A 26,676-nucleotide genomic window follows, 5' to 3' on the forward strand; every position below is an offset into this window, starting at 1 on the left:
TGCATGGTTAAAAAACATATTATTATTCCCTTTCATCTTCAAAAAGTTTTTGGGCAAGAAATGACGCACGATCAGCTGCATTAGTTTGAAATTTGTTTATTTTTCCTTTCATCTTTTACTGCACCTACATTTACATCACCTCCTGTAATCTTATCGTGTGCGATTTTTTGTAATGCTTTGTCTCGCAGCCCAACCTCCCCTTCAAAGCGGGTGGGATGGAGGGTTGGGTAAGCTGCTTTCCGGTTTCCTAAACCGGTTTCCTTCTAAAACCCTCTTCGTGTTGGAATTCGTGCGAGGCAAAGCAGAATAGATTGTTATCAATGAACACGACGCAGTAGCAGAAACACAATTACTAGACTCATAGACTTTTTTCCTTTTTAATTTTACCACACAAAAAGACACACAACATGTTATACTGTTTAATAACGAACCACGGTTTACACTGCCAAAGTACAAATAACACATAATAAGCAATAATTTAACCAACGAGCGAGAGAAGCAGCTTGTGATCGATTCGATTGCCAAGCCCGTGCTCCTCTTCCTCCTCCTCGTGCGGTGGTTCGGTCGTTACTTCCTCCTCCAGGGACGGGTCTTTCGTGTTGCCTCCCACACTGGCCCAACTGCTCGTTTCCCATGGAACCCGTTCGGCGATCGAGCCTCCCGCAGGAGCCGCTGTGGTGTAATGTTGCGTAGAACGTACCGTTCCGAGCACTGGTACCGGCTCATCAACACTTGGCGGGAAGTAGATCTCATCCACGTCTGGAGCAGCGGTGGTGGTTGTGGTTGTGGTGGTCGTCACCGGTTTGCTGGGACGCTGGTACGGTCGTTGCCACTGCTGGAATTGCTGCAACTGCTCCTGCGTGGGGATGATCAGTGCGAGAGGATTCGCACCTATCGCCGGATCACCTTGGTACAGGGGACCGTTGCCGCCCTGTATCGCTGAAGGCGTTCCGTCACTGTACGTTGACCATGTTGCTCGCTGATCCGAGGCGATTATCTCCACCGTGCTTTGCTGCTGCGGTTTATCGTTTACACGCGCTTCTACAGTGAACTGGGGAGGAGGTGCTACTGGTGTTGGTGCTGCTCCCGTTTGCAACACAACCCGATCGGGAGTAACACAGTTAAACAACCGTTGCAGTCCTGGCACACGTATCACTCCACCGCAGGACAAGCCTCCCTGTCTAATCGGCGTTGTTCGCTGGGACAAACGATTCTGCGCCACCGGTTCCAGCTGGGCACTAAAACGGGATATTAAAAGAACATACAGAGCCATCGCCAGTGGGTGCGCCGGGTCAAGGGAATACCGTACCGTACTGCAACAACCGACCGCAGTATACCGTCGACGGTGGCCGCCTGGCCGGCACCTGCAACCCGCTCGGGCGATCCACACACGAGCACCAACCAGCAGCTAGCGGCGGCTACGAGTAGCTTCCTCAAGTTCACGTTCATGACTACGGCCGGTTGGCAGGGCAGAAGCTCACACTAGCACCTTCCGTCACGCGAGCTCCCCCACACACAGACAGCCAGACAACAGGCTAAATTTCCTCATCACAAAAAACAAATAAACATCTTCACCAAACTGTCTCGGTGTTACTGAAGCACGTCAAGCAAGCAGCATGGGGCCCCCAAAATTCCCCATCCATTTCAACGCGTCACAAAGCTGTTAGCGGGGTTTTTTTTTTGTTCGGCCGTCAAAGATCAATCGAGAGCATACGATCGCGAGCTTGACGCGCATCAACAAACCGAAAAAAAAGTTCCCCTCCTCATGCATAATGAACAGGTAGCAAAGCCCCATTCTACTTAAGAGGGGCTCGCGAGATCTGTCTATGGGCATGTAAAATGGGTGTGTATGTGTGTATCTATCCTGTTTTTTTTCCTTGCCTCAATCAGCCCATCATTACCGCCATGCCCTTTGCCAATTGCCTATTAATAACCCCTAGTGCGATGGTTCAATTCACGTCTTACGCTCATCCACTACTGTACTGTGGCAGCATCACTTGAACCTGTGTGACCTTCACCAAAACCAAACGGCAAAATAAACGATTCCGGTTTGCCCGTTTTCTCACCCTATGATGTCCCATTTGTTGCTCCGAACAACAACTCATCTCGTCTGCAACCACATCATTAAAAACAGTGTCCTCCCTGGGCGAAGATCAAATCTGGACCACACCAGAATTCACATCCTTACATCATCTCTCACACACAAAGGGGTCCACATCTCCACGAGGGTCAAAAGTTGCTGACCATAAACACTGACCACAACAGAACAATCCCTGCCACACTCTCTGACGTCGATTAGCCATATCACTTAATTGCGACATGATTATGAATGCTGCATGCATGTTATTTTTCACCCAAAAAAAAACAAACCCAACCTCCGGGATGCTGCTGGCATGGGAGCAGCGCAAGTGTCAAGATCAAATCTGTAACACGATCTGCATCCCATTATGAGCATCCGCTGACCCGCCACACGGCGGACAGCGACAGACAGACTGACTGGGGACTGGGCTGCAACCAGACCAGTTCCAGTGTGTCTGACGGCACGGAAGCACCTTCGCAAAGCAACGGTGGCAAGCTGCAGCTGGTTCGCTGTACGGGTACGGGAGGGGGACTCGGCAACTGGTTTAATACCAAAACCGACGAGCCTGCTATGCTTGGGCGGAATGAATATTTATCCAGAACAAACAAAAACACATCCGAACCTACAGAAGAGTGGTGGAAGTGACGATGAAGCGGACGCAGAAGGAAAAAAAAAACTGGAAGGATCGCTTGCTAATCAGCCCGTTGATGAATGTGAAAGAGACGCACTTTTTTTTTTTGGTTGCCGCCTTTTAGGAGGGTAGAACCCCAATAGCGAACGTATATTCTAGCGAACATATACCGGTTCATTCATGCCACTCTAGTGCTAAATGTCCATTTGGGTGGATGTTCTGACCAGGGAATACCACCACTAAAAAGGAACGAGCAATTCTAGCCTTTGCTTCGTTGAATGTCACTAGTTCTACCGAAAGTGTTTGGGGATTTGGGCTCTCTCCTATCGCTTTTTTGTGGTGAAATCGGCGAGAACATTTCCAAAAAAACAATCTGGACATAAGCCTTTTGCTAATTAAGACAATCTTCTTGGAGGATCGTTTCTTGGAAGCGTTTTGCTCTCTCTCTCTCTCTCTCTATCTTCATATGGAATCACCAATCACACGAACACCATTAGACGCGCGTTACTTGAGCCGGTGAACTTTACAACATCCCACCAGACGCGGCTCGATGATTAAACGGCAACCAACAGTCGCGCGGCCGGCATACACTGATGAATATTTAAATTCTCCCTTGTGGAACAATTGCGAGCTTTATTTTCGGGGGTTTGGGAACGCGTGGACACACTCTACGCGTATGGAATGCGCGTCGCGTACCTACTTTGAATGGCTGATGAAATATCTGCCGCCGTACGATCGCGTTGATGGATGCGAAGCGATCGGATGAATGTGGGAAAACGGCCAAGCGACGAACCCTCCGAAGCTCCGCGACAATAGTGACACACATTTGCTGAGGAAAGTTTATGTACTAGTTGTGATGTGATGTTAACCGGTTTTAGTGCGTTTGGTTCTGGTGCGTTTTAGCTACAAAGTGCACCCAAAGAAGTCTACCAATACATCTCCACAGCTGCTGAAAACGAAAGTATGCCTCCAAACAACTGTGCCCAACAAGTGCCCCACCATCGCTCCAACAACCCCAAAAGTAAATAAATCCACGTACTATCAGTCAACACCTCCAAGGTGTTAATTGTACTGCTCGAAAGCTGGACCAAACCATACCGTGTCCAAGTTCTAACGCATTGCACTGCTTCGGTTTCGTAACGGAGCGCGATCGTAACTGCGTCGATCTAACTCACAAACACAAATTCTTTTTTTCAAAATCGACAAAACAGGTTTCACCTCAATGGGCAATTAAAAGCCCAGCCTTTGACGCAAATCTGCTTTCTATAGCTTTCGGGAGGTGCTTCACAAAATGCCTTCCTTTGCATTGACTGTAAGGGTACTCCAAAACTCACCCTCCTGCTAGGTACGTGGCACCTGATTAAGCGTCACTGCTTCGGACATGCCATAACCGTAAAGAACAATCTTATTACTTCCTCATTTAGCGAAACATACAACAAATCGAATTAGCTCAATAGAACTGTCAATCTCTAGCATCTAATAACACACAAAAAATGTAACCTTCAATGCTGAAATGATCGTAAATCGAGCAAGCGAGTAAACATCCCATGGAACTGCATTCGCTCCAAACTCATTCATAATATGTTTACCATGGTCAATAAGGAACAGCAACAAAAAAAACAAAGATGATGATCACTGCAAAAAGCATCTAATTTAATGCAGCCAGCCGCATGGACTTGATTCCCATAGCTCGCCATTCCTTCCGTGTTTGTGTGCGTTACAAGACAGAACGCTTTGAGTTAAAATCTCACCCAATCGCCCTGGTGAGTGGTTGCGAGAGGAACACCCGACACCCGAAAGCTTCTAATGCCGGCTTCTTTCTTGATGGAGCGAAGAAAAAACTCCCTTCTTTTTCTTCCTCTTCTGCTGCCAACCAGTACACTGCGCACGAAGAAGATCAAACGTTCGCACCCGTTGGTCGTTCCAACCCTTTTTACGCTGGCGATCTCCCGTCACGTGGCAAATCGATTCCCAAACCCGAATTTCAGCATTTTCGGAGAGTTTTTTCTGGGTGGGTTTCGGGCGGACGGTGTGAAGAATATAAAATTCGCACCACCACTACCGGCCGCACTCATTGGCACGGTGCTGTTAGAACTGTCAACATGAAGCTCCTCGGTAACGGTGGCAAGTGCGTCTGGTCCGGTGCGCTGGTTAGCTACGTGGCTTTCGGTGTAGTTTTGCTGACAGTGATCGGGCAGGGCAGTGCGTTCTACACGGTAAAGCACGTCGTGACGGAGCGCATCTCCAACCAGACGGAGTTTGTTAGCAATGTGCTCAGTGACGAGTAAGTGCTGGGGCTGCAGTGTGATGGGTGTGTGCTGTGCTGACAAGTTGTCTCGTATTGCTTTTTCCGTACAGATTGCCGCTGAAGATCGTGGAGTTTTCGCAGTACGCGTACGATTGGGACCGCGATACGCTGAAAGTGAACGGGAAGTGGGTGCTCAACTCACCGAACGACGACTATCTGTACTTTGTGGAATACACCGAAAAGATTGACAGTAAGTGTGTGTGCGATCGATATAGGAATGGTTCTGTGCGGCACGGGTGTCTTTCGGATTAGGGTCTTGCGCGGATTAGGGTGAAGATCCGCGTTATGTGTAAGAACGTTCAATTTTATGCCTTTGGCAAAGTGAGCAAAAAACTTAAATCCGTGTCAAAATAGTTGCTATCCATTTTGCCACAAGATCACCATTCTTTGATAGATTTTCTGGCAGCAAGAATATGGTTCAACGTGTCGAATAACTCTAATTTCCAACGGAACAATTTAAAAATGAAATCTTTCACTTTTACCACAGTGTATCCCAATTTCACGTGAAATATTTCACCAGTGAAATTTTTCTGCTGAAATGTTTCACTTAAATCGCTTCACAGATTGCATACCTTCAGGGGCATTTTCATCGTTTTGATCGTTTCTGTCGTTTTTAAATCATTAGAAGCTGTTTTGAACACCGCATTTTCCATGTTTTTTACTTTATTTTTGTTAAATAAATTATCTTCACTTCTAAAGAGGTCTACTAACATTCATTTCCTTTTCAGAAACGGCAGGCTTCAAGGAAATTCTGAACAATCTACACTCCAAGGGGCTCATTACCGACATAAAGCGAGTGGAGCGTGTGAAACCGCAATCGTTCACGTTTGAAAAGACGTTTTACTTTGGCAAAAAGTAGCACGCCCAGAGTGAGAATATCCCACCAAAAGTCCAGCATGACAACGTCTATGAAGCATTTGTGTACAACGGTTGGAGTATTTAAAATAAAGTAACATTTTCTGTACATTACACCTTCTTTTTTTATTTAAATTAGCAATACATCTTATACACTAGCTTTAAAGGCATATTACCTTGGCATGTTTGTATTATTTGCGACACACGATAGAAACAATATCATAATCCTCCCGCAGACCGATGACACGTTTCGCAAATGCAAATGCATCCCGTCTGCACTGCTGGCTCGTGGCGCATAGACACATTTGTCAATCGGTATTGATTGATGGAACCTCGTTACCGCCCAAATGGGAGCCTGCTTAAGCAAAGATGCAAAACATTTAGGATCTCTAATCTCCGCTGCATGCAGGATGCAGCACCACACCAAAAAAAATGTCATCTCAGTTTCGCCCAAAAATTTCTTATATAAAAGATCTTGCAGCACACGATCAGCACATCAGTATTCGGTACAGTATTCGCGAGTTTAAAACACACAGTTTTCAAAATGCAGCAGCAAGTGTTTGCCTTTCTAGTCCTCTGCACACTAGTCGGTGCCGCTGTGGGAGCTCCCGTTGATTCCGGCGCAACACCGTACATTGTGCAGTACGAAAACAATAACGCACAGAGCGAAGGATACAACTTTGGGTAAGACATAGCGAGCAGTGCTAGATCACAGACAAGAAGATGCTATATATCCAGCTTGTCGGTACTTTCTCTCCCGTAGATTCGAGCTGAGCGATGAGCAGCGGCGCAAGGAAGAGGGAACGATCCGGTACAGCAAGGACGAGGAAGGCAAAGATGTGCAGTTCGTAGCCGTCCAAGGACACTACTCGTACGTCGGAGACGATGGCCGCACGTACTGGGTGGAGTACGTTGCAGACGAGAACGGATATCGCTCCCGGATGGGCACCGGTGACTACGATACCGATCGCAAACTCGAGCTGTCCGGTGGGGAGCGCAAGAATCGCCCATTCGCCTAGTAGTGGTGCCATGATTAATGGATGGAAATTCGCGTGTATGGGAATGGGTAATGGTCAATAAACGGATGCGCTGATGTTGGAGGAAACAGAAACTACTTTGTGTGATTTTTAAATCATTAATTTCACGGCACCGGTCATCGGTCATCGGTTATGTTACTTTACGGATAAGCGTGCCCATGATGTGTGAGAACGGTTAGATAGTAATGGCGTCTTACTTATGCAAAGCGTGCTATTAGACTTCCTGTTAAGGGTATAACAAAATCATCTTATAAAGTAACCAATCGACACCACTTTTTGTTTTAGCTATGGGTCAGAGTGCTTATTGCTAGGTATAATACCATTGCTAGACGATCATTGATGGATTTATCATCCATTTTGTTTGCTTGAAGGTACAATCTATCGGCAGGATTATGAACATTAGGAAGATCTCTTGAATGAGCATTAGGAAGACAATTGAATGATTTTGAATCATTTATCTAATTTTTTGGATTTTTATGGTTTGCTTATAATCACACTAATTAATTCTGTCTAAATAATCTCGACTGATAGCCACACACTGACATATCATAACCAAGAGAAATGATGAGAATAGAATGAAAATGTTTTGCTCTAATTGCTCTTGCCACTTTGTCAACCATGGTTAGCATAGTTTTGCCAAGAAGAACATTCGATATTAAAAGATTATTTCATTGTATGAGGTTAAAGAGACGAATAAGAGACGAAAAAGGGCTCAAAAGTCTCTATAAACGTTTGATGACATCATGATTGAGATCATTGATGTTCTTGACATTATAATACCTTTACGTACATCCACGTCCGAAGCCTGGTGTAGCTTTAAATATTTCTATCAATGTGTCCAGATAAGAATCGAACCGCATCCGACCTTTACAGGAGCCGGCTGAAACTACGATTAGACCATCCGATCGCTTCTATCACACAGCAATTATGTGCAAATATATTCCAACAAAGAATAACAGGTACTTACCGATTGGTCTAAAGCGTTGAATTAGTCAAACCATAGAAGAATGGTCAAAAATTAAGATAATTTTCTTTCACAATCATTGCAAATTAATACTGTGACACCTTCGGTAAGTAAATACACGCGATCGTTTAGATTTTCCTACGCTTCTTCGTTTATTGCAGCCTCCTTGACAATGTCACACCAAGAAGCACACAAAAAAGCATCGTTATTTACATCGACTATCCTTAAGCCTAGCGAAATAGAATGCCACTGACTTTGCATGCTGACGCGCACGCGAGAGTTGCTGTGTTTGTGTGTGTGTGGTTGTGGATTCTTTCTGTGTATCTGTATTTGCAGGAGTTGTGTGGTGTGCGGTAAGTGTATCTCGTTTGTAGATATCCTTCCTGCCAGACATCTAACGCACTAAGCATAGTGTACTGAGCATTTCTGGGCGCAGTTCAATCGCTTGAACTTCGCCCGACTGTCGCTTCTGTCCTCTCTAGGCGCTGGCCACTGGCGCGTCCTGGCCCGCTTGAATTCCACCCGTAGGGCCAGTGCCGACCTTCGGATGGTAACCGTTCTCGTCGGCGGTGTAGTTCACCCAGTACGTCTGGCCGTCCGGACCGACGAACGAGTACGAGCCCTGCACGAACAGCGCCTTCACGTCCTTGCCCTCGGCGTCCTTCACATCCCGGTAGGTGCCGACTTCCGATCGGATCTGCCCATCGCTAAGCTCGTAGCTGCGGAACGATGCGGCAATGGGAAAAGCAGAAATAGGGAGGTAAATTATCACCAATCGCCACTACCAATCAATCACACGGGTCAAACACTTGTGGGCACACACGCACAACTGCACCCAGCACTTACGTAAACTTGTAACCATCCAGTCCATTGTTTTCGCTGTAATATCGCACCGTTTGCACATCGTTCGGGTTCTGGCCTGCCGGCGCACCGCCCTGCTGGGGCGCGGGGGCCGACAACACAACGCGTCCTGCCAGCAGGACACAGCACACACTAGCAAACACCACAAACTGTTTCATCTTCGCTGCACACTACGCTGCACGGTTTCACGCTGGATCGCAAGGGATATGATAGAGCGCTCGAGAGGAGTTCGCGGTTTGAGTTTGGCTTGCGAATGATGCTTCTACGTAACCATTGCACGGTTTATATACAACCCACCCGCTAGGCTTCGGTGTCTTCGGCGGGGCACAGACGCACTCCACGCCTGCCCGGGGGGTGGCGGTGGGTGTTGGACCTGGGGGAGCTGGACGAAACCCACGGAGGTTCGGTTTGGGGTGAAGATTCTGTGCGGTTTCGTCTTCGGGTTTTCGTCTTGCGAGCATGCCGTAGAGTACACGATCTGCAGACGTACGGACACGGGCACAGACACACACACACACAGGCAAAGTTCGCACGGTGTTGGTCGCGTCATCCCCGCCGCTAGCACAAAACCGTCCACACAGCTCAGGGCGGGCAGGCGTTCGTGCACGTGTACCACAACCCGAACGGACCGTGCTTTTTTCTCTTGTGTATTTATGGAGTAAGCATGAAGATATGCAAAAGCCGCCCATTCCACGACGTTTCATAAATTCCAAATATTTCTCTCGAAGATCGCTCGGCCACGATCGGACGCCAAAATCGATGCTTTAACGGTTTTAATTTTCAATCCACAGTACCCACCCGACTCTAAACCTCTGTTCCTCTCCAACCGACATCGAAAGATTCACTTTCATTCAACAACAAAAAGATCTCCGCCGGCCGTGCCTCCGAACAGTGCGATCTGTAGATACAAACGACACCATCCATCAGCAGGCGAGGAACCCCTTTTTGCTGTCAGCCGCTTTAAATGCGCGCTTTCGGAAAGATAAATGTGGTCCAGTGGGATGCTCGTGCCACCGCTGATAGTGACTTAATTTAGGGTGACACACCGGTTTGCTGTGCGCGTGATAGTGGCGGCGTTGTGGCGTGTGGCCGATCTTCATCGCTTGCTGATGATCGTTTGGATAGCTTTGATTAATGGTGTTGCTGCTACGCTTATTTCGATCGGAGTATTGTGTGATTAATACCAGCGTGAGTTGAGCTGATCACACGTATTATGATTACTGAAATCGTTTATGTTTCTTTGACTTGTCTACTTCCACTGAAAGATCATCTAAATTTACAATTTGCATAATAAAACGTTGCCTGTGAAATATTTGAAGTATTCGCTTCCTTCTATCCTCCCGATGGCGATAACACCTTTAGCTGCGGGCCCTGAATCCCGGGGCACTAGCGCCTCGGAAATGGAAGTGGATTGGAATTAATGGACATGCCTAATGGAGGTTATATTATTTCCTCCTCCTCTCCGCTGCTTCGAAAACGCACGGAACCGTGCCGGGAACAGCAGCGGCATCGGAATCAAAACCAGAAGCACAATGCTCTGCCATCTACGAAAAATGTGCGTCGTCTTCGGCTCACCTTCCGCCTTCCTTGCTAAAGGTCACCCGCGGAAAAGATGCGCGCATTTGGGGTGCCGTCCCAGAGCGCCTGTTTGGAACGAGCTAATTACTTCTTCGTAACGGGAAATCAATTCACTACGCAGAGTTTGAACGATGGGGGTACCCCCCGAATGATGCTGCACGAATCAACGCAGTACCTCGGTGTACGATGGCACGTACACACGACGGTAGTTGCTAACATGATGACACTTATGGTCGTTTTATTTACGTTTATGAGGGTTTTTTGTTGTTGCTGCTGTCCGATCGTTCGACGAACAAACACGGCAGCATACTTAAAGGTTTAGGTCAAACAGTGAGTTTATCACCCTTTTGGCTGACATTTTGGCCAAACAATGGAACGGTTTTGGCACCGATCAAACATCCTTTAAGCGCTCCTCTTCTCATATTGATCGATCGATGGCTTAATTAGTCGTTTGGTAGATCGCAAACGATTCGACCTTCTGATGGCAGATGTCATCCGTGTCTAACGCTCCCCCTAACATCCCGTGCGTCATTGGCAACATGTTTTAGCGTACTCTTCCCTTTCTTGAACTTCGTAATGATTTTTGCCGTTAAAAAAAGCGATTCAAACCCCATCCACGCTTCAGAACGTCGTAAAACAATCATCACCTACCGCAGCAGTCATTACAGTTAATTAGCTTAAAGACCCAAACGCTACGACGCTCGATATAAAATCGCAACAAGTCCACAGCCCAGAATAGACTTACATCACACACTTTTTTTGTTTGCATGGCGCCCGAGCGCCTTCGAGAGCCCCTTTAAACCAATCCACGCACTAGCAAGTGATCAATTGCTCACTTAATCTCGCCAGCAAACGGCAAACAGCTGTCATAAAACGCACCATGCTCGATCGAACCCGTGGCGCTCGGGTGACATCCACCTCCTCGAGCTCTCGCCACCGACGCGCTCATCACAGTGCCACTAGTTCCACCCAACCTGCCAAAGAGGGTGCTTGCCTCATTCTCGACGGATATCGGTACTCTTCTGCTGCTGCAATGGTTCATAAATTTCCCGAAAATATTGTCCCATAAATCGTGACATTTCGGTACGCTTTGTGTGGTTTGTCTTCTTCCTTTCCCCGGCGTCTGCTTTGCCGAGGGATCAACTGCATGGATCATGGCGCTGAGAAGATGGTTTCGGTTCTCACCCGGCCGGTTGGCCAAGCGCGCTAGGCAAATGCCTGGTGCTGGGTGCTAGTGTGCAGGAGAGCAGCTGCACAACAGCAATTGCAAACTGACCCGACCCCGCCGGCGTCGAGCTTGGACGCCTTCCCTACCGGAAATAGAGTAAGTATTTGAGCCATGCGGAGCAACCGGCAGAGAAACAGTTACGAACACTGGTAACAACAACAACAACGACGAAACTGGGCGAAAAAGATGCCATGTTTTGCGGAACATGGCTTCAAATTGGCTCATAAATTTCACTCAACAAGTCGCTCGCCGGCATTGCTGCATGTTCGCGCGACCTCCCCGGGCAGCGATGTTCTTCCTCGCCCGGGATGGCCAGTGTGGCTGGCAACCGAACCGATCTCAATGAGCGATTCAGTGAGAACGAGCACGAACTGGCCGTACCCAAATGTGTTCCCCTGGCAATGCAAATTGCACAATCGACAATCGACACAAATGGGCTGCAATGCGATCCTCGCTATCCCCAACGGCACACGGACAAAGTATCTCTCGCCTAACATGCGCATCTTCAAGCGTGCCACCATCGGCATCGGCATGCCAACACATTGCACATAATAAAATGTCACCCCAAAACGGTGCCACGGTACTAGCAGGCTGGTGGGAGAGGGTTTTATTTGATGAGGAAGAAGGGGCAATGACTGTTTAGCTTATCAATTGATATAAATCACAACAAAAAACAGTTACACAGCACTTTGCTTTGTCAATTAAGATCTTCTTTGTCCAATTGATTGAAAGTTCTTACTGAGCAAAGGTGCTCAAACTCATTTCCCACTCCCGCAGGAGCCCATCGAATCCCTTTTGGTGACATTTCCAACAAGCGCTATCGCTGTTTCAACCTCACCCGTTGGACCTAACCACGTTGGCCAGGTGGGCGCACTGTTTCAAATAAACGAAAAATGCACGCTATGCGCAAAAAAAAGCCCGATCCCTTCCACGTTGGGCACAAAAGCACTCTCCGCCAGCCTGCTAACCCGATAACTCCATCCTCACACACCTCGACGGTGCATGATTTATGACCGTCAGCCTCACACCAAACCCAAAGCAGAGTGTGGGTTTTCGTGGTTTAGGTGCGCTCAGTCTCCCGCTCTTACCGGCACTGATTGGGGTCAAACCCTTTTGGCGTGTCCCGCCTCGCCGCGGATGATCGTCTAATCACAATCCGGCCCACCCGAAACTATACCACGGGCTGGCGCTCGGACCAAAAGTCTCCCGAGTGCCTTTTTTGGGGGATCACTTTGGGAGCGAGATGGTTCACCTGATTGTTGTGCGAAATTTAGACGAGTTTGTGCAACAGTTTTCCGTAAGGCTAAACAAACAAACCACCCGGCACAGAAAGCGAAGCTATCCGAAGCGGCAAAACGATCGCACTTAACCCACCCGCCGTGTGCCTTAACGATCACGACGATCGTATGTGTGTGTTTGATAACGTGTTGCGTTTACTGCCAACAATCATCCCATGTGGGTTCGTGTCGATCAAAACGGCAACAAGCACAAAAAACCCCATCTGTCTACAGTAAGATCACACGACGACGCATCTTCACCGCTGGTGAAGGTCCGCCTTTAATTACTGTCCATCAATAATGAAGCCTTTCTCAGGGATCCTGTGCGGACTGTCCCAGGGCAGGTGAATTTTATTATTTTACCATTCTACACGACGGACCATTATGATTAGTGTGTCGAAAGTGATGAAGCAATCGAAACAAAGTTTACCCCCGGGCTAGGTCGTTGGAGCTAAAGCAAAACCGTGTACCTATCGGCAAGACTTCTTGCCAGCAGAGCTGAGTTTTCAACTCCATCCGAAAACGCGCGCTTTTGCAAAGAGGGAAATTGATTAAAGATCCTTAACCGCTGGACCGCTTTCATCGTGCATGTTTTGATGCGCGGAAACCTTGAGAATTTATTGGCAAACACACAGACGGGAGGTGCCGGTGAGGTCACACACCCTAAATACCAAAAGGCTACCAGACAAAAACCAGGAAATTGATAGTTTGATAAATTAGCTAACGGGCCTGCCGATGCGATGGTGCGAATTCTTACCCGCTGTTGGTGTTGATGGGGGGAGGCTTGGGTTGCTTCGAAAGCCTTGAAGATGTTGATAAATGCATTAGGCGACGAACCTCCAGCGCGTCAAGTCTTTCGACGCGTTTGGTTAATTAGAAGTGTCTACACCCGTGTGACACCCTTGCTTGCGGTGCAGTGCTGTCGCGTGCTGTCAAACAAACGCCATCCTATGGTGCGGGTCTTCACCTCCTCAAGATCATAAATGTTTTGTTGAATAATTAAACGATTCAAACAATCGGCACCATTGATCAGGTGAGGTGATCGTACAGGATTGTTCACCAAAAAACCAAAACAGTTAGCAAGAAGCAGCAGAGTTATTAGCGCATCATGTGCACTTTTGCGTTTTTGGTGCAATAAAATGCTGCCGGAAATAAATTTGATTTATGATTTATGTGTATCATAGGTCATGTCACTGCGCCTCTTGCTGTGCAAGCGAGCTTGCGTCTCAGCGTGGTGGTGGTGGTGGTTCAGTACGGACCGTCCCTCGAGTACCGTAAGATCTTGACATTTCTGTAACGAAAATTTCCCACCCGAACAATGTCAAACGTTTTACGAGCGGCGAATGAAATGAAACGCCGAGCGAAGAATGGGTAAAGGTTGGCCAGGCTGCAGAAATAACAACCCGCCCGCCCCGAAACGCTACCTGAATTGGCATCAATCTAATGTAATGCACAAGCAGAAGATCCACCACAGTGTGCCCACCCGTTCGGTCTAAATGTCAATGTCTTGCTGCTTTCATCGCACCCAGCCCGTCGTGCATTACCGGATGATCACGGTAAGTGAAACAGGCGCGCGCGCACACGGTCTTTAAAATTCTAGCATCACATTACCCAACAGCACACTGCTATCATTGTGTATACACACCAAGCCACACTCACACACACACACACACACACACACACACACACACACACACACACACAGGAGGTCAAGGAAACTGACCGTCGACGGCCCCCCAACAGCCCAACGCTGTTACTAATGCTCTTCGGTTTCCGTAGACATATTAAAATTCCACCGGGCACGACGCTTCACTGTCGCCGATCCGTTTCGCTCCGTTCGCTCGTCTAAGATGACGAAGATGCTGCAGATGAACTTTAACCTGGCTGGTTATGTTTGTTAAAAACATCGTTTGGGTTGTGAAGATAGTGCCGGTTCGGGTTTGGAACCATCGTAAATCGATCCGTATTCCCTCCCCACAAGCATAAAACGTCGCATTTTAGCAGTACTCGCTGTTGGGTTCCCGCAAAGTTCATCGTGTTTACAACTTTCATCCGCCCCGTGTACCAAACGTATCTGTGATGCTGACGCCATTATGCAACCCCCTGAAGGTTCATCGTACTTTCCTTTTGTCCCCCCGACGCTTTGTGATCACTGCGGCTGTGCGCTGTACGACGGATGTGTGTGATCTTCTGGACCTCCACGGATGAACCGCAGCAGCGCCAATTCACACTTGCGATCCCGCCCGGCTTTCATGATCACTGTGCCAGTGGGCCACCACCGGGCGGCAAGGCAAACCTTGACATTATCGGCATCCTGCTGCCGGCGTTTCGGTCGCTCACGCTCTCGGCACAGGAAAAAAAAGGAACCGACATTTTTCCCATGCTGTGTCTTCTGATGCTGCCGCATTACACTTTCTTCATTGCGCTGCGAAAGATCATGCAGTAGCCTCCTCTTCGCTGCTTATAAGGAAAATTTGCATTGACCCTTTTGACAAGACGCACAAGCGAGGGAAAAAAGCTCCTCTTCGGGGTAAAGAGCTACCAGCAGGCTTGTACGCATCAAGCAGGCAGATGGGCAGCTATTAATTTACGAACTGTGATGTGCACAGCAACAAAAAAAAGCCAAAACATTGCACAACATGTGCGTTCTAATTAAAGCCCCGACAGATGGTGTGGGTTGCGATTTAATGGTAAACAGCGGCGATGATATGCGTGTAATTATTATATGGCAACTGTTGATAAGTTTTACATTAATTGATATGAAACAAGTGAAACAACGCGCATAGTTGACTTAAAATTCGATCGTACATAGCTCGTGTATGGGATGTGACCGTTGGCAAAGGGGTCGAGATAACCCTTCAGCGACCGCCGTCCACGCTCGGTGGAATTCATTGCAAATCCATTAATTGAATGCCCTTAAGGCACACTGTGATGGGTACTTGCGCCATCGCTGCACTGCCGATTGTCCCTTAAGACAAACAGATGAAGGCTCCCCTGGCAGGAGGTGGTGGAATACGATACCGACCATACCTTAAAACAAACATCCCCAAAGCGGTGCTGGTACAGGCAGATCGACGCTCACAAAAATCCCCCATAATGATCCCATCTGGACTGGAAGAGCGCAGACCTCTTCTTATCTGATCGCCTATCGGAGAAGCGATCGGTGAAGCTTCACGAGTGTAAGAACGTAAATAAATCTTCTGCCGCTCAGTGGAGCCACCCTTTTTGGGGGGTGAGATTTATCGATCTGCCACAAACCGTCAGCAAACCGAGGTGCAGAACCGTTTGGGCAGATGAGTCGCCCAGCACGGGTCGAGCCTCACTTGACCCCGGCGCGACTGTGGCCAAGGGCGAGGCGAACATCACCATTGTCGCGCATTAATTTGTGCCGCTCGATTGAAGTTTTACGCTTCGTCATTCGTCGGAGCTTCTTCGGTGGTGCATTCGAGATTTCGGTGGCGCTGTTGGGCCCACCGCACACTTATCGAGAAACATACTTGTCGAGAGGAGCCACAGTGCGCAGTAAAAAAACCCAAAAACATTTAATTGCATACGAAACCACTACTGGTTGTTGCCACTTTGTTAGAGGACAGTTTTTTTTGTATACAAATTTTATCCAAACGATTTATCACATCACAAGCACCTGCCGCGATGGTTCGGTTCAGGTTCGTCGCTTACTCTTCCCCGACGACGCGTTGAAGTCTTTTGAGTTTGTTTGAAGGTGCGCACACCAGAAAAAAAATTCTCGCTAAATGTCTTCATTTTTTGCACACAAAACATGTTTATCTAATTAATGCAAATAATCGCTAAAATTTGCCACTAATTAATAGCCCTGCCAAAAGAAGCGCACCCGCAGGTGCACATTTTACCGGCTAGACGAATGTGGCGCAAAGAATGATAGTAAACGAAGAATGTAAACGCGTTCCCTTCCCTACGGGCGCTGGAAAGAATTCTCCGCGTTTCCGCATCTTCATAACGTTTCGATTAATTACACTGGTGCGCGCCGGAGCTTACATTTCCCACCGTTTAATTACCGCCAAGCGCCAATCTTTGCGATGACTGTGGCGAATGATCGCTAAACCCCGTCTGTGTTGCCGTCGCCGTTGGCCAGCAGCAAAAGGAAGCACCGAGAAGCGCACTCATCTACGCACTGTCGTATCGGTTGGCTTGGTTTCCGCCTCAAACTTCCGCGGCACCCTGCGTGTTGTGTTTGTATGAAGGTGGTGCAAAAGCTTCTTGGGGGAAAAGAAAAATCAAAACTGCTCACGTCACTTCCAACAGACCAGCGCAGTACGGCATGGGGGCCAATGGACTGAAGCAGAATTGACCGGGTGGAGGAGTGTATTGCTTCTCGAGCGCAAGATTGGATGCGTGAGAACAGGAAAGGTTGTATTGCGTCTTTAAACCCGAATTCAGAGGCTCACACAGGACGATGAGCTGTTAAGTTTATGCAATACGAAAATTGTTTCATTTTCTTTACACCTGCTCGCATGTTTTTTGCGCACTTCTAACGACCTCAACTACCATTCGCCGCACATAAATCTCGAAAAGTACTGTTGCGTTTTCAAAATGCCACCAAATGGCTATCGGTCCACGATCTACGATCGTTCCTTCCCAACCGCGATTGCAAGTCGGCAATCGCCACACACAGACACACAAATCATTTAACAGGGCGAATTAATTCCAATTCAACGATAATTATTTTTAATTCCTGCCTACGCCCCAATCTGATCGATCCGATCTGGTGGCACGCTGCTGTTTTGCCCGCGATCCGAACAGGTTGCACTTGATCTTGGCGCCGGCGAAGGACACACCGAGCACACGCGGTGGCTGGAAAATCCGCCTTTACCGTTACAAGATCGCGGACAGGGAGGGGGTGGGGGGTGACTTCCATTTTCCATGCCATTTCGTACACGAGCCTCCCCGAAGTGTTTGGTTTTCCGCTGCGCCGCGTCAATGTCATTACGAAGCTGCGCTACACTACATTGCTACTTGAGCGACAATCTCCCTCTCTCTCTCTCTGTATCTCGTGCGTGATCGGGTTCACGTGGGCGAACTATCACTTAAGTGGAGCAGCCCAAAAGCCTACCAAAGAGTGGTTGATCCGAAGAAACAACAAAAACTTGCGCGCGATACTTAAGGGCACGTTTCGCAAGGTCGGGCAATGCAATCCGGGCAGGTGGGTGCTGCGGTACGGTATGATTTAATAAGTGGAAAAAAGTACACTCCAGCCTCCTGTTTTGTGTCCATCATACACATCGTACATCGTGTACGGTTGGGTCCGCTTGGCCTCAATCTTCACCGCCGCAGCGCTAACGAGTGTGTTTTGTCCAAATGTCAAAGCCCTATCACGATCGTGTGGCACACGCGCGTCATCTGCCGATGAAAACATGAGTTTCATCTTGGCAGTTTTGGCCTATCTTCATTTATCACGCCTCTACTACTACAAGCGCTACAAAGGGGTGAGGCTAAGCATTAGACGAGCGATTATGCGTAGCAGTAATAGATAAACAGATCTTTCTTCTGCGCTGTCAGGCTTAGCTTGTTAGGAGATGACCCATTTAGTACATTCTTCCTTGAAGTTTTTATAGCAGCTCAGTTACGCCCAGACAGTGTAAGTGAAAAACTGTCCCCTTCATTAACAAGTGTTTTTTATTAATTCTTTTCGCAAAAAAACACCTTCAGCAAAGGGTAAGGTGTGTGCCACTTGATATTTCGATTAAAAAAATGAAACACACTCTACACGTCCTATCGCACCACAGTGGCATTTAAATTAATGCGTTTTTCCTCCCATGCGGAATCTATCAAAAACAATCAAACGACTCATCAAAACGGCCAACAGCGACGAACCGGTTGGGGCAAACGGGGGCTACCATCTTCCAAACTCCTTTGACAACATATTTGCCCCGCGCGGCAAAGCGCCTGCCGTTTTTGCCTTCAACAACATTTCTGTATCATTAGTGGAGGCTGAAGAAGCTTCTCACCGATCGATGGTACGATGTTGCAAACGGAAACATATCCACACCGAAGAAGCAGAAGATAGGTGTGTGTATGTGTGTGTTTGTGGTGGATGGCACCAGACCTTCAATTTCAGGCAAAGTGGAATCTTCAAACTCGCCTCGCCGCCGAGGGGAAGGCAATTTCATAATCATAAAGCATCAAACATTTCGTTGGAACGGGGAGGGAAGTAAGCTTTTCGGTGCCACCTTTGGGTCACCCACCGTATCATCATTAAACTGACCTCGTTTAATCGTCTTTATAAAGCGCAAGGGCGTACCTTCATACAACAACAATACACTCACACACCGTGCAGCAATTGTCACGACCAAACGGCGCGCGACGTCATCCTGCAGCACGGGGTCTCTTCCCGCCATCCACTTTGCCGTGTGATTAAGCAATCCGATAATCCCTGCGCTGCGCGACAACAACTGCTTTGACACACGCAAAACGCTCGCGCACATTCCACCCCGTTTTCCCGTCGTCCCAAAACGGGCTGCGCTCATCGAAATTAATTACATAATTTTTCATCCCACCCGCTTCCCCGTTTTTGTTCACACGGTTGTTCTGTCTGCTCGAGGGTTTAGTGATAATGATTGAAAAAGGGAATGGGAAAGGACACCACTACATACACGTCGTTCCTGTTCTTCGGTGAGCGCCGTGCGCATCAACCTGTAACCATAGTTACGACGACGATTAGTGTTGCTGCGCATCACAGTTCATCAAAACCGATCACAACGATGTCACCGTTCGCCGCAGTCTGAGGCGCATTGTGACTGGTGGGCTTGTGACTTCACGCGGCCCACGTGGTAGGCGGCATTGGATTAGGAGGTTCAGGGTGCGAAGGTTGCACATTGACTGTGCACGGTCGTGCCCGGGTGTCTTAATTAATATTCCGCATCGGATGGCGGATGGCGGTGGGCGGCTGCGATAGCGCATCGGAGGACGCAGGACCCAGCCAATAGCACAATATGCCGCACCGTCGGATAGACAAGATGACATTTTTATCAGAGTTCAAACGGTGATTGACAGTTGCGCAATGAGTACACGATGATTGAACCCCTTACTATTGCACCCGAGGCCCGAGACTGGGAATGAAGCAAAGTGCGATTCTACGATACGCGCGCGCAATGCTTGGAGGGCTACGTATCCCGATTTCCTGCTGTGTAGCGACGACTCGCCGTCGTATGCCCTCGTCTCAATGATGACAATGCCGCCCCGGGTGATATAATCTCGACCGGGCTCTGCTCGCGGAACCGTTTTGCTTGTCGACGACATTTAGCAGTTTTCTGCCTCGATCGATGGATGTCGCCGCGTACCGAACAAGAAAGAACGCATCCGAAAACGTTTTCAAAAGCAATGAGGCAACGGGCACTAATGGAAATCACTTACAATCCAATCACCCAGCGGCTCCATGGCTCCAAAGATTTGAGATGTGATGCTCCAAAATGACGCAAAGGGAACAGTGAATACATTATTGCACACCCGATCCCGTACCCCTGACCTGTCGCGAGATCGTTCCCAAAAGCCACGATCGACTTTCTATTGCTTCGCTTCCTTCTGCTGTGCGCGCCACGCTACGCGAATGTAACCCAGAGAGAAGAAAAGGGACTGAGTTTTTGTGTGATTTGAGCGACGATTTGAATTAAATAACAAACGCTTTTCCGTGAATGTGATTGTGCGCGACAGGGCGGCTCGTGCGAACGAACAAACAACCAGTCACACCGTGTCATAATTCTGATTTTGACTTTTGTGGCAGGAGGTATGCGGCGCGCTGTGCCCTAATAAAAGCGCAAACGAAGCCCAATTGCTAATGCCTTCGCGTATGGCACACGTTCGCCGCGGGCGTATGTCCCACTTCTCACAACGCCCCGAAAATCGGCGTGCTCTGCTCCCTAGAACAAACGACGATTTTCGGCGGAAATTAACATATTTTGGGCATTTCCTTTGCACACCAAGCGTAAGGCCACGTGCGCGCCCACCGATGTGACATTGCTTTGTTCTGGGGCAACGCAAAACGGCTCCCACCTTCGAAGGTCGGCTAACTTCAGATAATTGAGCTTTGCAACCTCTCAAGTACGGACGATACGTTGGTCAGCATCGAGAGCAAGCGTAGGCCGCGGATTTTACTTCCCCTTGGCCCTTGACTTTTCCTTCCCAACGTGTTTTGTGGCGTGGCCAGAGACACCTCTCTCGACAGCGCATTGCTGGGCGGGTGTGTTGATTAACTGACAGGAATTTGATTAACTCTCTGCGCTTTGTTCAGAGGTGCTTGTCGAGATCAGAAAAAGAAGAAGCAAAAAAGGTGTTCGTACGAGTAACTGCGAATCTTCCGGAGCTATCGGCACCCGCGATGGCGGCGTGATAGATCAATGACCGGGGGAAAATAGTCACATTTTCTACCGTTCTTTGTCTTCGTTTGCAAACAAGGAAAATATAAAATTTACATCAAATGTTACTGCCCGCTTTGTCAGTTTGTTGCAATCGCACTTTGACCATTGTTTCGGTTGGTGATCCCATGGGATCTTTCGGTGGAACACCGATCAAATTTGGTGCAATAAGACAGCGGAACATCGACAAATAATCACTACCTGGTGTGGGTGTGGTACCTTATCTCAGCGTCATCAGGTGAGATGTTTTCTCTTTTTTCCAGACGGGCGTGTACCGATGTTGTACCTATGGCCAGCACTCGGCCCCGAATTTCCCGAAGCACCCAAAACGCCCAATGCAAATGATACGATGGTAAAAACGCTGAAATGATCATGCTAAGTTGGGGCGTTCTGGTAGATGGATTAAGTAACATTTTTTATGTGTTTTTTAGCTATAACGATCAGTTATTCCAGGGATCAGCAAAGTTCGGCCCACGGTTAAATGTGGTCTATCTGGCCCCCGAAACTATTGTATCGGTATGTAGTTGGATCCAAACGATTATTGGATTGTTAAAAAAGCATTCGCTGTTTAATTTATAAATTGTATGTATAGACGTGTATGGACAGTTTTGGGCACATTTTGATGAATTCTTTGCAATGGACCAATGAGTGCAGTTAACCTCTTCTTGTAGTCTAATAAGGCCATTAGCTACAATACTGAGATATATTAGACAAATTAACAATGTCTGATCTAGCCAGAAACTTTGGAAGTTACGCCGGGTAAGGACGCCCTTAATTGGCTAGATCTGCCCAAAATCGTAATTGAGCACTCAAAGAGTCTATTGAAAGTATTCTAACTATTTCTTTAGCACTTTTCATATACCGACGGCTTCATTTTCTTACCCCTGTTCAGGATGACCCTGACAACTAAAGCTTGAAACCCACGATAAGAGTTTCATTGAATTTCATGACAACCGCGAGGCGGTGAGGCGAACCGAGCATCCTGACGGTGGCAAAGGCTGGCAGGATACGATGGCTGGGACATGTCATGAGGAGGCCGGACTCATGCCCCACCAAGAAGATGATCGACAGCGATCCCCGAACACGGATATTAGGCGCAGGGGAGCACAGCGAACTCGATGGCTGAATCAGGTAAAGCGAGACCTGTCGGAGATCGGGTGTCTACATGGATGGGAGGCTGCGGCCAGAGACCGAGCATCTTGGAGAATTATTGTTGACCGGACCATGTCTAAGGCAAAGATATACTTTAAACAATTCTTCGATGATGCTGCTTTGATTCTTCTGTGCTCTGCAATGGGATAGGATCCGAAGCCCTTCTGAGGGATAATATAGGCTCTCCTATTTAACTCCTATCCGGACACGTGCAGAGTGGTAGCATGCGTCATCACATATTCAAACTTGGGTACACGTACTAATTAAAACCCCTCGAAAACAGCGTCGTAATAAGGGATTTTTTGTCATTCCAGCCCTTTACTTTAAAAGCTTACTGACCCCTGAGTAAACTAAAAAAAAATTGTTAACCGATATGTCGTTCAAAGCTCCATTGTGTTTTGCCATCACTCGGCAGTGCAAAAGGATGATACTTTTATTGTACTCTTGGGTGCAATAAGCGACAATAAAACGCGTGCTTTTAATGCAACATCGATTGCTCCTCAGCAAATAGGGGTTAATATGCTCCAGTCCTAGGGCAATTCATTGCACACTCTTCGTACCAGCCATTGGGCCCGTTTTGTTTGCCACTTTACACCAAGCCTGTTTTCCAGCATTTCCAGCAACCTGACGCCTTCCTTTTAGAACTCTTTGCAGCCATCCGTGACCCATTTCCATGACAAACACACCGCACGATACGCCCCAACCGATACTGACACAAATCCACAGCGACATCAGATGCTCAAACTCCAGCGAACTGTCCACCACCGTGTGTACGTGCACGGTCGGCTGCAGATACTGCTCGTACTGGTGCCGAAACAAACCCATCAGCCCGGCCTCATACATCCACCGTAGGTACATCGCCACCAGATCGGTCAACGGTGAGCCACGGGCAAACGCGTAGGATAAATAGCTGTATCTTGTCACCATTTCCGGCACAATGTATGACCGCTTTCGACCGCTAACCGGATCAATGCCGACGTTTTCACTGATCTGGTACGAAGCCATTGCGAAGCTTTCCAGATGAGCGCACTGGGTAGAGTATGGCGAACACACGGATGCGCCAACGCCTCGCGCCATTATTCGATCCTTCAAGCGTGGTTCAAGATTCCTCAAAAATCTGACCATCCCCTCCGGCAACCTTATCGGTATGCCCGTGGCGAAAAATTCCTCCAACGTTTTCGCATCCGGCACGAACCGGTAGGCAAGAAAGAAGGATGTCACCGTAGCGAGATACGACTCAATAAGGACGAAGCTAATGACCGCGAGACAGATGCGATAGAAGGATGCGATCGGTTGGCTATCGAAAAGCTGTTGCGCCAATCGTCCCAACCGAGTGTGCTGCTTGGAAAGTTCATCCAATGCGCTTATCAAAACCGTGCACACTACGATAAACCACCAAACCGTGCCTGAGAACGGACGCAGCAACGATTGCGTCAAGTCGATCTGCGTAGTGCGTGGAGCTACCAAACAGTAGTACGTAATGTCCGGGATGTACACGACGGGCAGAATACCCACATTCACGTGTCGGCGCGTCATCATTACGTCCGCTTTCAACCGATGCAAACTCCTAGTTATGACCGCGATATCGTTGTCTATACTATCCGTCGGTTGTAAGATGCGTACCTTCAGTTGACAGCCAATTCGTTCCATGACGGTTTCAAAAATGTTCACATCAATCCCACAAAACGGTCGATGTTTGCCCTGGAAGTGGGTGTATGGAAAGGATGTCATTGCTAGGGCGTAGATATCGAACGTGGCATTGCGCAACAGGCCGCGGTTCCACTCAAACGCCGGTGCGTACGTCAGTGGACCGTTCATAAAGTAAACGCTCGACGCAAAAAACAGCGTGTACTGGAGCTCTTCCGCCTGGTGCGACCCAGTCACACACCAGTACACGACGTTGTACGTTGAGAACGCAGATCCAAGCTCGATTGCGACCGCTAAATTGCCGTTAGAAAGATACGCGTCCTCCACTAGCACGATGTATTTTCCATTCCGAACGATCCTGGTAAAGTCACGCATGATCGCTTTGAATTGGATGAGCAAGTTGCTCTAAAACAAGGTTAAAAACGTAACCGTTAGTAAAATGGGTTCATAACTCAAAGTTAAGCACTGCAAAACACTTACCAATGTGCTGCAATCCATGTACATTACGATTAAGCTTGACTCATCGGGTGTGCCGATGGAGTAGCCGCTCTGTACGATCACTTTAGGGTGTGGCAAGGCAAGATAACTCTCATAAGCGGCAAGCTTTTCCAAGCCTACCAAGTACAACGTTCTCGAGTTATGATGAAAGCATTCTTCCACCAAGCTGGAGATTGTCTTGGGAATTTGCGTAGGTTCAGCTACAGCAGCGAATATAACTCCAACAGCTAGCCCAACTAATAGCATTCGCTTCCATGCCATCGTGCTTTGCCGGTATGACTGAAGAGTGTGAAAGTATCCTACTGAGTATCCTAAGCCCAAGATGACTTTAATTGCTATCCAAATAACGTGTAATGGTATCATGGTATTGACCTAGCCAATGATATGTTACTCTCAAAGCAATAGATTGCCTATATCTTCCCAATAATTATAATTATGTATTGTGTTTCCAGTGTGTTGCTTTCAAAACATGAACCACTCCGATCCTGGTGTGTCTCTTGGGAGAGATAATTACACTTCGAAACAAATCTGTTGCTACTAATTAGTGCTTCCGATAGTAATTACGACATACATGTATCCTTCATAGATGCTCATTTAAAGCCTTTCGGACCAGTCCCAAAATAAACACACAGCACGACACTCCCCAACCGATACCGACACAGACCCACAGCGACATCAGATGCTCAAACGCCAGCGAATCTTCAAGCGTATGTGCATGATCGTTCGGTTGTAGATACTGCTCGTAATCTTGATGAAACAAACGCATCAGCTCGGCCTCATACATCCACCGTAGGTACACCGCTACCACATCGGTCAGCGGTGAGCCGCGGGCAAACGCGTACGACATGCAGCTGTATCTTGCCACCATCTCCGGCACAATGTACGATCGCTTGCGGCCACTGATCGGATCAACCCCAACCAGTTCCTTAATCCTCACCGAAGCTCTCGCGAACGTATCCAAATGGGCGCATCCGCCAGAGAACTCTTCGCACTCCGTGCCGCGAACGCCTCGTGCTACTATAAGATCTCTTACGCGTGGTTCAAGATTGTTCAAAAATGTGTCCATTCCTTCCTCCAACCTTATCGGAATGCCCGTGGCGAAGAATTCCTCTAACGTTTTCGCATCCGGCACGAACCGGTAGGCAAGAAAGAAGGATGTCACCGTAGCGAGATACGACTCGATAAGGACGAAGCAAATGAACGCGAAACAGGTGCTGTAGAACGAAGGCAGCGGGGGGCAGGAACAGATCCACCTCAGCCACACACCCATCCGGGTGTCGTACTGCGAGAGCTCATTCAATACACTTATTGCCACTGCACAGCCCACGATGAACAGCCACACTTCGTACGAGAACGGGCGCAACAGCGATTGCGTTAGGTTGATCTCCGCAGCGCGTGGAGCGACCAGACAAAAGTAGGTCGCTTCGGCAATATACACAACGGGCAGAATACCCGCATCCACGTGTCTGCGCGTGAGCATTATGTCGTCCTTTATGCGGCTCAAACTATCAACTATATGCACAACATCACTGTCACTATTGTCCGTCGGCTCTACCACGCGCAATTCCAGTACGTACCCAAGATTCTTTATGATAGTGAACATAACAGTGTAGAGTTCGCTAGGTTTCACACCGGTAGAGTTTGGTTGGTGTGACGCGTCTTCGAGCGTATTGGACGCCCACCGTGACAATAAGATAAACCTTGGTCGGTGGTTGTCAAAAAAGTAACTAGATTGACAACGCCAAGGACGGGAAATTTAAGGGACGCCACTCGAATGCCGGAAAGTAACTACGGTGGAGTGATTTGGAAATATAGAGAACCCAACAAACAGTTACATCTATACCACGATACTCTTCCCCTCGCAAGTATACGTATGGAAATGAAGTAAACGCAATACCGTTGATTGTTGACCTTTCATAACGCCACAGTCCTCGCCTCCACTCAAACACCGGTGCGTGTGTCAGCGTGCTGCCGATCGTGTGAACATGCCGGGCAAGATATAAAGAGTACTGGAGCACTGCCGCATGCCGAAATCCCGTCACACACCAGTACACGATGTTGTACGTTGCAAAGAAGTGTCCAAGATCGGCCGAAATCGAACCATTTCCGTGCCGTAGGAGAGCATCCTCTACCAGCACGAGGTATTTTCCGTTCCGAACGATTCGGTTAAAAT

The 26,676-nt window shown here is 48.1% G+C and overlaps 6 protein-coding genes across 6 annotated transcripts; 2 read left to right on the forward strand and 4 right to left on the reverse strand.

Annotated features, from left to right (window-relative positions):
* Window positions 1–80: 80 nt before the first annotated feature.
* LOC133391255 (uncharacterized) lies at window positions 81–2,486 on the reverse strand. The gene is made up of 2 exons (XM_061643516.1): window positions 1,310–2,486; window positions 81–1,238 (listed from the first exon to the last, which is right to left on the reverse strand). Exons 1-2 carry the CDS (start codon window positions 1,447–1,449, stop codon window positions 479–481), a joined length of 900 nt encoding a protein of 299 aa, XP_061499500.1. The 5' UTR covers window positions 1,450–2,486; the 3' UTR covers window positions 81–478.
* Window positions 2,487–4,762: 2,276 nt separating this feature from the next.
* LOC133391256 (uncharacterized) lies at window positions 4,763–5,988 on the forward strand. Its single transcript, XM_061643517.1, has 3 exons — window positions 4,763–4,995; window positions 5,070–5,209; window positions 5,748–5,988. Exons 1-3 carry the CDS (start codon window positions 4,814–4,816, stop codon window positions 5,876–5,878), a joined length of 453 nt encoding a protein of 150 aa, XP_061499501.1. The 5' UTR covers window positions 4,763–4,813; the 3' UTR covers window positions 5,879–5,988.
* Window positions 5,989–6,354: 366 nt separating this feature from the next.
* LOC1273356 (endocuticle structural glycoprotein SgAbd-5) lies at window positions 6,355–6,985 on the forward strand. Its single transcript, XM_312323.4, has 2 exons — window positions 6,355–6,558; window positions 6,638–6,985. The coding sequence occupies exons 1-2, from the start codon at window positions 6,419–6,421 to the stop codon at window positions 6,891–6,893; spliced, it is 396 nt and encodes a 131-aa protein (XP_312323.3). The 5' UTR covers window positions 6,355–6,418; the 3' UTR covers window positions 6,894–6,985.
* Window positions 6,986–8,002: 1,017 nt separating this feature from the next.
* On the reverse strand, window positions 8,003–9,011 carry LOC1273355 (endocuticle structural glycoprotein ABD-5). Its single transcript, XM_312322.3, has 2 exons — window positions 8,722–9,011; window positions 8,003–8,594 (listed from the first exon to the last, which is right to left on the reverse strand). Exons 1-2 carry the CDS (start codon window positions 8,892–8,894, stop codon window positions 8,354–8,356), a joined length of 414 nt encoding a protein of 137 aa, XP_312322.1. The 5' UTR covers window positions 8,895–9,011; the 3' UTR covers window positions 8,003–8,353.
* Window positions 9,012–22,430: 13,419 nt separating this feature from the next.
* Window positions 22,431–24,509, reverse strand: LOC133391895 (uncharacterized). Its single transcript, XM_061648562.1, has 2 exons — window positions 24,486–24,509; window positions 22,431–24,410 (listed from the first exon to the last, which is right to left on the reverse strand). Exons 1-2 carry the CDS (start codon window positions 24,507–24,509, stop codon window positions 22,899–22,901), a joined length of 1,536 nt encoding a protein of 511 aa, XP_061504546.1. The 3' UTR covers window positions 22,431–22,898.
* Window positions 24,312–26,233, reverse strand: LOC133391167 (uncharacterized). The gene has a single exon (XM_061642737.1). It carries the CDS (start codon window positions 26,104–26,106, stop codon window positions 25,084–25,086), a length of 1,023 nt encoding a protein of 340 aa, XP_061498721.1. The 5' UTR covers window positions 26,107–26,233; the 3' UTR covers window positions 24,312–25,083.
* Window positions 26,234–26,676: the final 443 nt, after the last annotated feature.

This window comes from Anopheles gambiae, chromosome 2, assembly GCF_943734735.2.
Source record: "Anopheles gambiae chromosome 2, idAnoGambNW_F1_1, whole genome shotgun sequence".
In the NCBI taxonomy this organism is placed as follows: domain Eukaryota; kingdom Metazoa; phylum Arthropoda; class Insecta; order Diptera; family Culicidae; genus Anopheles; species Anopheles gambiae.